The sequence below is a fragment of the Tamandua tetradactyla genome, chromosome 20, assembly GCF_023851605.1.
Source record: "Tamandua tetradactyla isolate mTamTet1 chromosome 20, mTamTet1.pri, whole genome shotgun sequence".
NCBI lineage: Eukaryota > Metazoa > Chordata > Mammalia > Pilosa > Myrmecophagidae > Tamandua > Tamandua tetradactyla.
The window spans coordinates 11,445,844-11,458,656 of NC_135346.1; the positions used below are offsets into that span (position 1 = coordinate 11,445,844).

General features: G+C 33.5%; 1 protein-coding gene and 1 non-coding gene across 3 annotated transcripts in view; both read right to left on the reverse strand.

Moving 5' to 3' along the window:
- Positions 1-12,813, reverse strand: part of KIF3A (kinesin family member 3A) — a 65,430-nt gene that overhangs the window by 23,993 nt on the left and 28,624 nt on the right. For both annotated transcript variants that reach the window (XM_077138409.1, XM_077138408.1), the window contains exons 3-8: positions 10,650-10,794; positions 10,424-10,508; positions 8,393-8,498; positions 1,597-1,736; positions 978-1,175; positions 483-657 (exon numbers count right to left, since the gene is read on the reverse strand). In XM_077138409.1, the coding sequence (XP_076994524.1) occupies positions 483-657; positions 978-1,175; positions 1,597-1,736; positions 8,393-8,498; positions 10,424-10,508; positions 10,650-10,794 (849 nt within the window). The remainder of the gene's footprint in view (positions 1-482; positions 658-977; positions 1,176-1,596; positions 1,737-8,392; positions 8,499-10,423; positions 10,509-10,649; positions 10,795-12,813) is intronic.
- LOC143665113 (U2 spliceosomal RNA) lies at positions 7,531-7,720 on the reverse strand. The gene has a single exon (XR_013166784.1). It is a non-coding gene; the product is annotated as a U2 spliceosomal RNA (small nuclear RNA).

Below are 12,813 nucleotides of genomic sequence, written 5' to 3' on the forward strand. Positions count from 1 at the left end.
GAATTTAAGTCTGAAAATGTATTTCAAGGCCAAGCAATAATTTGTCACTTATAGTAAATTTGGTTTACCCATGACTCTCTGGTATCTTTCATTACTTGAAACAATAGTGATATAATATCTACTACAAAGCCAGGAGTCGTTGTCTCCTAAAGACATAGCTAGAGCTTGTTCTTAAAAAGAAATAAAGAAAAATTCATTATTTAACAAATGGTCATACGAAAGCTACAAAAGGTAATGGGTATGGAGATTTAAATCAAACAAATTTTTTAAAAACCACACATACATTATATAACTTTACTTGAGCTTAATAGAGAAATGCTCAAGTATATAAATACCAAGTTACCTTCTAGAAATATTCCTTTAAATATCAATGTTAAAAGCTCAGAAAAATTTTTAACAGATGACTTTGGTACAGCACTTCATAGTTCAACCAACTGAATACTTCTAGCCAATATTAAGGTTAATATTTTGAGAAAAGTTACCTTCTTCAAGCTTTTTTTTCAGTTCTTCTATTTCTTTCTGGAATTGACGAAGCAAAGCATCCTTTGGATCTTCATTAATTCTAGCTTTATTTTTAATATTTTTAGCACGGTTGGCATACCGTAATGTACTGATAGTTTCATCATAGTTATAATCTGCTGGCCCAATATTTGCACACTGTTGAATTAGGAATACAAAACAAAATATTTTATACTTGATGCAATTAAAATTGATACAACACTACAAATATATCAAAAAGAGAATTTTTAAAGCACATATGTACTCTGGCCATCTTTTAAAATAGAATGTCAACAATCTAGGTTTCCAAATTAGACACATTATAGAACTAGTACACCCAGTGCGCTAGAGAAAGAATAATTAAAAATCAAAAAAACTAAAATAATCCAGTTTAAAGAAATGTTATCCATGTTAATTATTGGCATAAATTGGAATTTTAAATTTGCCTGATGCTAACTGTATCACTGATTATGTCTTACCATCATGGTTTTTGAATTTCCTCCCAAGGAATCTTGAAGAAGACGAGTCAATTTAGAGTTACGATAAGGCACATGAGTGCTTTTTCCATCAACCAAGGCAGAAATTACATTTCCAAGGGTGGAAAGCGAAAGATTGATTTTTGTAGCTTCCTTTAGGCGTTGTCCAGTAGCTCCAGTTTTTGCTTGTCGTTCTGAACCCTAGCAATACAGAGAGAGAGAAATGAAGTGAAATACAAAAATACATAATCTTCTTATCAAGGTAAAAAAAATAATTAAAAAATATATGGTATTTGAATTTACTTCAAAATAATACAGGAGGCAAGAAATGACTGAGAGTAGAGATGAAACAAGATGGGCCATAAGTGATAAGTGTTGAAGCTGCGTCATGGGTGTCATTCTACTATTCTATTTTTGTATATGCTTGAAATTTTCCATAATAAATAAAAAGTTAAACTTACACACAAGTAAAAGCTTAAAAAGTATGTGTAAATCACACCTTTTGACTTTAACTTGTATTCATTTATAAAATAAAAAGATTTTATTTATAAAATAACATTATATATTTTATTTATAAAACAACAAGAAAGAATTACTCCTTAAGTGGTACCCTGTTACTTACAGCAAGATCTACGAGATGGAGCTTCCCCATCCGGACGTGCATGTTCCCGTCCACGCCTTTCTCACTGCACTCTATAGTGATCGTAAAGATGGCGTGGGAACGGGAACTGTGCTCATTCATATTAGTTGCACCAACAGAACCTTTTAATAAAGGAAGGGAACTCTTTAAAATGTATAACAGAGGGTGCCTTTGAATATACTTAAATATCCAGAACAGTTTAAAATATATAGTTTCACATCATAACCAAAAACCTTAGATATGACTAAACCATAAAAGCACAGCTGCATTTCATCATTATTAGAAATTTCTCTGACAATTTGTCGATAACAAAATAATTTGTAATGTTCCTCATATTAAAGAGGAAATTTTAGCACAAAATACTTAATTTCAATCCAAGTTATTACCATCTAAAAATAATAACTCACACAAAAAGCATATACGAAATAATCTGAAGAATTACTGCTAATTCAGCTATCTCTAAAGAGCATTACATTCTAAGACTCTAAAGCACAGAAATACTTGTACATTTACATGAGAAAATACAAGAATATTCAATATTCAGTTGCAGCATTGTTTGCAACAGTGAAAGACCAGAAACAACAAATAGGAGAATGGTTATTCAATTACAGTAGTAATGTTATGAATTACTAAACAGTCATGTAAAAGAATCAGGTAGATCTGCATCAAATGACAAGGAAAGATACCCATGACATGTGAACTTAAAAAAAGCAAGTTTCAGAGGAGTACATACTATGACCCCATCTTGTAACACAAAAACAAAAAGATACTAATTCAAAATATATTAAGATTTATGTTTGTAAATGTATATTTTACATGACTATATTTACATAACCAAAGAAAAAGTCTCTTTTTTTACAAGAGGCATCTATTGTTTTTTCCCTTAAATTCCAAAGTATTTTAAAAGCATCTGTTAATTTTATTCAATGTCAAAGTTATCTTTCTACTATCTTACTTTATATATATTCATGCAGAGCATGCAGGTTTCCATGTAAACCTGGATTTTAAAATTTAAACATTAAAGGAGTGTTTTTTATTAGTATATGGCCATATTAGATGTCATATAACAAGAATATAAATTACACTGAAAAAGATAAGCCCAATGAAAGAAGATAAATGAAAAATCAGTGAAAGAAAACTCAAGGAACAGACTCCATAATAAAGGCCTCAATTTTCTTTTAAATCAATTTATGAATTTAAGATTCTTTTTTCAAAAATATAAAGAACTGCTAAAGTTACATATCACTCCAAATCATCTGATCGTTCAAAATACATATACATATTTCCACAGAGTGTTAGTCTTATTTTACTTTTTTTTTCTATTATTAACATTACCTTCTATATACATTTCCCTGTAAAAACAACTTGGAAATTTTATTATAATTGATTTCACTATTCCATTACTTTGAGACATTTGGATTGTTTCCCACCTCAGGCCCTCATAACTACTAGTGATGTGAGCATCTTTGAACAGATTCTTTTCTTCCTGTTTAGGCTTATTTCCATGGGATACAGTTTTCAAACTAGAATGACCAAGTCAAAAGGTAGGAATAATTTCACAGCTAGGTCATTATCAAATCACACTGTAGCATGTTTTTCAACTTGATGTGGAAGAGAAGATGTAATTTCAAATAACCATATTATTTTAATGCCTATTGTTAAATAATGTAATACCTTATAAGTAAAGCAGGCTATTTATGATTCTGGTTTTTCTGTCTTTCTAGCTATGAAAACAAAGCAATTCAACAGAGGTGCCATTAACAGTGACCTACAGTGAACTTCACAATCCCTGGGTGAGAACAACTTGTGGCCAGTAATGGCTCCAGCCTACTGATACATATCATAATGGAAATAAAAACAAAATAAAGCAAAACAAAAAACTACTTACAACATAAAAATTGTTTCCCTCTAAAATACCACTGCTTTATTTTTTTGTCAAAATACTTATTTTGAAATAAAGAAAATAAAATTTTTAGTTTTTCAAGAAAGGATGGAAAAATGTACCCTCCAAGGCCTAAAGCATACAATGATAGTGACTAAAATGTACAAATTAAAAAATGTTTTTGCATGAGGAAGAACAAAGGAATGTCAATATTGCAGGGTGTTGAAAACAGATGGTAATTTATATTTGAAAACTTTACCTTATATGTGAGACTAAGCAAAAAATGTTTATTTGGTACAAAATTTATATTTTGACTAGTGCATTTCCTAGTATAACTTATTGGGCAGTTTAATTGAACACCATAAGTACATGAAACCTTGAATAGGGCATGAGATTTTGTAGGTTTGTCCAGAGGGATGCCCCAATAAATCCCAGAGTGATTTGAACAGTGAATAAAAAAGTGTTTGCAAAGTCCCCTGGGGGGAATAGTGAGAAAGAGGCAAAATTCAACTTCCCCAAGTGAAGAACTCCTGATATTCTCACAAGCAGCAGGGACAACAAATTCAACAGGCCAAGCCCTCAAGCCTAGGGTTTGTTCATATGAAACTTATTTCTGCAAAGGATAGACTAAGCCTACTTAAAATTAGGCCTAAGAATCATCCCCAGAGAACCTCATCTGTTGCTCAGATGTGGCCTATGTATCTCTCAGCCACTAAGGAAAGCAAACTCACTGCCCACACACTTTCTATGTGGACATGACTCCCAGGTGTGTAAACCTCCCTGACAACATGGGACAGAAATCCTAGAATGAGCTGGGACTCAACATCATGGGAATGAGAAAGGCTTCTCGACCGAAAGGGGGAAGAGAGAAATGAGACAAAATAAAGTATCAGTGGCTGAGAGATTTCAAACAGAGTTGAGAGGTTATCCTGGAGATTATGCTTATGCATTATATAAATATCTCCTTTTTAGATTAAGGTGCAGTATGTTAGAGGGAAGTGCCTGAAAATGTAGAGCTGTGTTCCAGTAGCCATGTTTCTTGAAGGTGATTGTAGAATGATATAGCTTTCACAATGTGACTGTGTGATTGTGAAAATCTTGTGTCTGATGCTCCTTTTATCTACGCTATGAACAGATGAGTAAAACATATGGATTAAAAATAAATAAATAATGGGAGAAAAATGTTAAAATTAAAAAATACATACATTGGATAGATGGAAATACTAGTAGTCAATGAGAGGGAGGGTTAAGGGGTATGGTATGTATGTTTTTTTTCTTTTTCTGGAATGATGCAAATGTTCTAAAATGTGATCATGGTGATGAATATACAACTATGTGATGTAATTGTGAGCCACTGATTGTACACCATATATGGAGTGTATATTAAGAACGTATGTGTTTGTACATTGTTGTATCAATGAAGTTAAAAAAAAATAGTAATAAGCAATTAAAAAAAAATGTATCCTACAAGTACACCTACATATATATAAATTGATGTATATACAAGAACATTTATTTCAGTAATGTTTATAATAGAAGTTAGTTCTTCTGAATGTCAATGTTTTAAAGATTGAAAACAACCCAAAAGCCCATCAATAGAAAATTGGGTAAATAAATTATGGTCATTCATCTAACAAAATGTTATATAGCCATTTAAAAATAACTCATACATGCTAATATGTGTTAAGATGGAATGATCTCCATGAAAATATTAAGTGAATAAAGCACGGTATGCTACTACCTGACTGAAACAGAAAGAGGATGAGTCTCTCTCCAAACACGCACACAAACATATTTATAACACACAGATTATATCAGAAAGGGCACATGAAAAACCTACTGGTTATAGGAAGGACGTGATTGAGACAGAGTAGGAGAGAGACTTGTTTTTTAATGTATACCTTTATGTCTTTTGAATTTTATTACGTTTATGGATTACCTATTCAACAAGGCTTTTTTTTTTTCAGAGAAAAGGATGATGGTTTAAAAGCTGAAAAATACCGCTCTGCAGAAAAATTAGCTAATTTGCAGTGATGCCCACAATGTAAATGTATCCTACTTAAATTTGCATTTTAGTTTCTAGGCAAGCTGTGTATTTATCCATGAGATGACTGACATATATTTCTTAAGTGTAAAATTAACTATTTCCGTACTAGACTACCTATACAAAGTGGGTACTAATCCTATATTTGTATCAATTTTTCATCTATTTACAATAACAGCTTTTACTGTCACACCTTCCCCCTCTAGCTTATTTTCCTCTTGATAGTCATTATATTTCAATAAGATAAAATTTGTATCTTATGTTTGAACTCATCTAACTGAAGATTTATTCTAAATATTTAATTCTTGGATTCGATCTACTTATTAATTTAAGAGTATTTTCATCTTTGCAATCTTAGGTCTTCAAATCCCTTTACCTTCATTTCATTTTTCTCATTAGAATTTTTTAGTTTTCCTTAAACAAATCTCATATACCAAGTTAAATTAATTCTCAGGTAGGTAATGGGAGGTGCTGATCACTAGTGTGAACAGAATCTTCCTGTTAAAAACTTTTAAAAATTATATAAGCAATACATGAATGCATTCCTATCATTAAAAAAAATACAAAAATATACATATACAAAAAGCACAAAGTAAAAGCTCTGCATACTCTTTTTCCCCAATTTTACTTTTCCTCTCCCTAAAGGTAACAACTGTTACCTCTGTCCTTTCATTTCGTATTTTACATCCACACACACATACATACCATGCTCAAATACATGGTTCAATGATTTGCTTTTATTTTGCTTTTACATTTATATAAATGATATCACAAAATACACACTGTTCTGTTATTTACTTTCTTTTTTCATTTAGTGGTATAGCATAAAAATCTTCCAGGTCTCTACATGTAGATTCACCTCATTGTTTTCAACAGCTTCATTACAGTCCATAATATGTTCATACCATAATTTATATAATCAGTATTCTACTGATAGTTATTTAGTTTCTAACCTTCTGCCATTAAGAATAATGTTGCAAAAATGCATATATTTTTGTTTACACTCCCATAAACCGGATATCCTTTCATCCAATCTAATGGGTGAAATATCTCTTGCTGTTTTTTTGTTTTGCATTTTCCTGACTACTTGTAAAGTCGAGCAGCCTTTCATATGCTTATTGCTAAGTACAATTATTCTGAGAATAACATATCAATGCATATCTTTTGCTCACTTTTATGTTAAGATTTGGTCTTTTTCTTTCTATATCTTGGTTTATAGGAATGTAGTGGATTTTTAAAAAAATTTTGTTTTATATTCCTTGGGTTTAATAGCTCTATACAAGTCATAAAACTTTTAAAAATTTCTTCACTTCCAGTGTTCTTATCTTTTACCTCTTTAATCTCTAACTGCTGTTAGCCCTACTATTAGTACTAGGCTCAGGCATCTGTGTCTTAAATATTGCTGAAGTTTTTTATTGTTTAACAAAAACTTGAAACAATTCCTAAAAAGAAGTCATTTTGGGTGGTACAACAGTGGCTCAGTGGCAGAATTCTCGCCTGCCATGCCAGAGAGGTGGGTTGGATTCCCGGAACCTGCCCATGCCAAAAAAAAAAAAAAAAAAAAGCCATTTTATTTAATTCTGTCTTGCTTTACTTGTTAACAAAGAAGAGGTAGAACAGTACTTGGTTAATGCATATTAATGGCCTAAGTTCAAATCCTTCTTCTGCCACTTAATTATATGACCTTGGACAAGTTACTTGAACCAAGCCTCAGTCTCTCCATCAATAAAATAGGAATTTAATAACATCACAGTCTACTGTGAGAATTAAAAGGGATCCTTCTTATAAAGCACTTAGTGCAAGGGCTTATCACACAACAAAAGTGCTTAATAAATATTACTTGTTATTATAGCTAAAAAGGGACAAACTATATGAACATTTCTGGGGGATGTCACTGTTAGTAAGTGTGGTGGATTGAAGCTATTATGTACCCAGAAAAGGCCATGTTCTTTTTTTTTTTTGATTTTATACATTTATTATTCCCCCCAGAGGGGGGTGCACTGTTCCTGGAAGTACTGCAATACCAGGTCAATGCGTGGAGTGGACGGAGCAAGCTCCTATTCCATCTCCTAATTCCAAAAATCCATTTAATATATTGTCCTCGGATAGAGGACATATCAGATATTAAACTGATAAGAACAGATACTACACTTGATCTTAGCCAAAAGCCGAGAAGCAATGGCCATGTTCTTTTAATCCATTCCCATGGGTGAAGACCCGTTGTAGCTGAGACTTTTGGGTTAGCTTACTTCAACTGAGATATGACCCAGCCCATTCAAGGTGGGTTTTAATCTTTTTTTACTGGAGTCCTTTATGAGAGAAAAATCCCAGAAAGAGTTTGGAGAGAAAAGCCCCAGAAATGTTAACAGAGGACCCACAGAGGAACCCACTGGAACCAGAAGCTGAAGGCAATGAAATCTGGGAGCAAAGGACCAGCAGACGCTAGCCATGTGCCTTCCCATTGACAGAGGCATCTTGGATGCCAGTAGACTGTCTTCCTGTTCCAGAGTCTAGGTATCACCCTATTTATGCCTTAATTGGGACGTTTTCACAGCCTAAGAATTGTAAATTGTAAGTTAATAAGTTCCCTTTGTAAAAGCCAATCTATTTCTGCTATATTGCATTCTGGCAGCTTTAGCAAACCAAAACAGTAAGAAATGAAATTCTGTCAGCATGGAAAAAAATCTGTGATGTCTTTCATTGATGTGCTCTCTACATAGTAAAGAACCAAAGGGGAGAGTCTTCAAGACATCTAAAAACCCAGTCTCTAAGGGGTGAACTGTCATCCCAGCTTTGCTTCTAAACAAGCCTACTCAACAAATAAATGTTTAACCACATTAACACATACTCACGATTTTTGTGCCCTAGTGTCATAATTCTATCCATATCATCAGCATTATTTACCACATAAGCTGATAAATCTTTGATATAAACTCCCACATCAGGCCTTTCTTTAACCTAAAAAAGGATAATAAAATACATCATTAAACTTTACACTTAGATCAATAATTTTTTCACAATTACTTATTGAGCATCTACAATGTGTTGGATACTTTGCTGATAGTGGGGATATAGTAATGAATAAGGTAGACAAAGTCCTTTCTTGTGTGGAGGCAACAATCTATGTGGAGATGATACAAACAACTGATGACACTCAATAACTATTTTATTTCAATTGTAATAATGCCATGAATAACTATAAGGCAGTATGAAAACATATATAGAGAAACCTAAGCTAGTCAAGGAAATAGGATAAGTGTCCTGAAATGATGCTTAAGCTAAGGCTTGAAGAAGAAATGCGATGGAGTCAGCCTGAGGCAGGGTAGGGAGAGAGGAGCTCAGGCAAGGATCCTGGGGTGGGAACAAACTAGGCACTTAAAAAAAAAAAAGAAAGACAGAAACAAAATAGGATGGCTGGAGAGAAAAGGAAAGAGGGAAATCTGTGGATACCCAGCTATAGAAGTTGGTAGAGGCGAAATTATGTATACCCTTTGTCTTTACCTTAATAACAATTCAAAGCTACTAGACGATTTAAAGCTTGAGTGAATAAAATACTGAGATCTATGGCATCCGTGTTAAAAACAAATGGTCGCTCTGTGAGTCACCTTATTAAAACTTTCACCAAATCTGAAGGATGAATTTAGGATAGATTGATCTAGATACAGATAAAATCATATATACAAAATTCCCTTTGAAGAGACCTAGGAGGCACCTTCACAAGCCAACAGAATAAAGTAAAACTGAGGCCGAGGCCTGGTAACTGCCAAAGGTGACAGCCATTCCACAGGCAGAAAGAATTCACAGAGAAAGCAGACAAAAGTTTGAAAAATGAGGCCAGAAGCAAAAAACGACAAGGGCAAACACTCCCAATTCCAAGTGTTGATTATTGATAGGTTTCTTTTCACTTGGACAACTATATATAATGTGTTCCAAAGTGAAGACCACCAGCAATTTATTTACTTAATGATGGTGAATGCTTCTCCCACAGAGAAACACAGAGGGGGGTTCAATTGGTATGCTAAAAACATTAACAAGCTCCTGTGAAGAAAAACAACATCCAAACACTCCTACTTAATCTATCAACTACTTGCTTGTTTTTCAGTTGTGGTAGGTGGAACTCACAGAAAATAACTCATATAGGCTGCTAGGACTATACAAATTTTAATGTGTCCTCCTACATGTATCACTCTGCCATCTCCCTCTATAGCATTCAGGCCAATGAGTGCTACTTCAGTTGGAAACTCCAGGGAGCTACAGTGTGAATATTCACACAGCTACCGGCACAGATGGGCAGGCTGCATCAAAAAGGGAACAAAGGGACTGAATCTGTTAAAAAATTTATTCTTATTTCAAGTTCAATTCGAAAGCCACATACAAAAAACAAATAAAAATATATAAATACAACTATAAAAAATACACTTTGGAAACACCGAGAATAGAGAAGCTAATGAGAACAGAAGGCATGGAAGGGTGGTGGTCAGGACAGAGGTGGATGTCATTACAAAAGGACAATATGGAGGATCTTAGCGGTGATGGAACTTTCAGTACTTGAACTGTGGCAGCGGATACAGGAGCCTACACATCAAATAAAACAGTATAGAGTACAAATGAGCATAAGTAAAACTGAGGCTGTATATCTGATTAAGACCTAAAGATTGTATCAATGTCGACATCCTGACTACGGATACTATATTATAGTTTTTAAAATGCTACCATTGAAGAAAATCATGTAAAGGGTACATGGGATCACTGTCTTTGTTCTTATAACTACACGTGAATCTATAATTATCTTAATAGTAATATCAATTAAGAAAAAAAGCAAAGTTAGAACAATGTGTACGGTATATTACCTCTGGTATAAAATAAATTTCATTTTTCCTTACCTCTAACCTCTGCGTCTGATCCTTGCCCAAAAGGTCACGAACTTCTTCATTATAGATTTCCAAATAAGACACTCGAACCAAAAATCTATGAATAAAACATTTTAGAACACACACAAGACAGTCAAATGTTTACAAAAAAAGTTTTTAAATGTGTTTACAAAATGTATACCGTATGTCTTTCCTATGCTTAGACTTCTCAACAGGAGGGGAAAAAATTCTTTTTTACCTTGTATCACCCTCTGCTTTTGCAATATGACCAAATATATGAGCAAATGAATTTGGAATGATTCCTCTAAGTTCAGGAACAGCTCGAACACCTTCCATGGTAAAAGTTTTGCCTGTTCCAGTTTGTCCATATGCAAAAATAGTCCCTGAAAAAATGATGAAGAGAATCAGATCAATGGTTCTAAAAACGAATTCTTTTTGACACTGTCATGCAATTTTTGCCCTGGATTTATAATTTATTCTAGTACAAACTTCACCTTTATTACCAACAAGTACAGTGTGTACTCTGTCCCACATGAGAAAAGCACTATAAAAGTACCAGGGTCAACAGAATATTCTTAATTAATGAATAAAAAGTATCTCAAACCTTAAAAGCAAAATCTTACGCTATAGCAAATTATAGGAACTTTCTTATAATATGTATATTATTTAATATGGACTTTAAATTGGACAAGGTAGTGTAAGTACAGAAAACAAACAAACAAAAAACAGCCTCTAGAGCCAGAAAGATCTCAATCTAAATCCATATCTGCCACTTTTTAGCCATTTTACTTGGCCAAGTTATTCATCCAGAAATTGTCTCCCCAGTGATAAAATGGGAATAACAATAACTTTCCTACATTCATAGTAAGAACCAATTGACACAATTTACTTAAAGCAGCCAATACAATGCCTAATTCAGAGAATCAATAAACGGCAGTTTTTTTCTCTTTAATCCTAAAATAAGATCACTGTTCAATTTTTTTTTCAAACAGAATAGTGCAAAATGAATTTCTTTAGAAGGAAAGACAGACAAGAAAGACTGAGATGGTATAATCTAGGAATGCCTAGAGTGTATAAAAAATGATAGTAATTAAATGTACAAACTAAAAAAGTTTTTGCATGAATAAGAACAAAGGAATGTCAATACTGCAGGGTGTTGAAAATAGATGGTAATCAAGATTTTAAAACTTTAACTTATATGTGAGACTAAAGCAAAAAATATTTGGTACAAAATTTATATTTTGACTAGTGCATTTCCTAATATAACTTATGCAGACAGCTTAATTGAACACCATAATACTTGGAACCTTGAGTAGGGCATGAGATTTTGTAGGTTTGTCCTGAGTGATGCCCCAATAAATCCCAAAGTGATTTGAACAGTGAATAAAAAAGTATTTGCAAAGTCCCCTTGGGGGAATGGGGAGAAAGGGGGATAATTCAACTTCCCAAGTGGAGAATTCTTGATATTCTCACAAGCAGTGGGGAAAACCAAAACAATAGGTTGAGCCCCCAATCTTGGGGTTTCTTCATATGAAATTTAACCCCGCAAAGGATAGGCTAGCCTACTTATAAGTAGGCCTAAGAGAACCTTTTCTGTTGCTCAGATGTGGCCTCTCTCTCTTAGCCAACACGACAAGCAAACTCACTGCCCTCCTCCTCTCTACGTGGGACATGACTCCCAGGGGTGTGGACCTTCCTGGCAATGTGGGACAGAAATCCTAGAATGAGCTGGGACTCAGCACCAAGGGACTGAGAAAACCTTCTCAACCAAAAGGGTGAAAAGTGAAATGAGACAAAATAAAGTGTCAATGGCTGAGAGATTCCAAACAGAGTCGAGAGGTTATCCTGGAGGTTATTGTTAAGTATTAAATATAGATATCACCTATTTAATTAAGGTACAATGGAGAGGTTGGAGGGAACTGTCTGAAAACATGGAGCTGTGTTCCAGTAGCCATGTTTCTTGAAGATGACTGTATAAAGATAGAGCTTTCACAATGTGACTGTGTGATTGTGAAAACCTTGTGTCTGATGCTCCTTTTATCTACCTTATCGACAGACTAGTATAACATATGGATTAAAAATAAATAAATAATAGGGGGAACAAATGTTAAAATAAATTTAGTAGACTGAAATGCTAGTGATCAATGAAAGGGAGAGGTAAGGGGTACGGTATGTATGAATTTTTTTCTGTTTTCTTTTTATTTCTTTTTCTGAATTGATGCAAATGTTCTAAGAAATGATCATGATGATGAATATACAACTATGTGATAATACTGTGAATTACTGATTAGATAACAAGAATGGAATGATCATATGGTAAGAACGTTTGTGTTTGTATGTGGTTATGCATCATAAAAAAATTTTTTTTAAAGATTTAAGATCACCTATGTGTTAAATTGTTA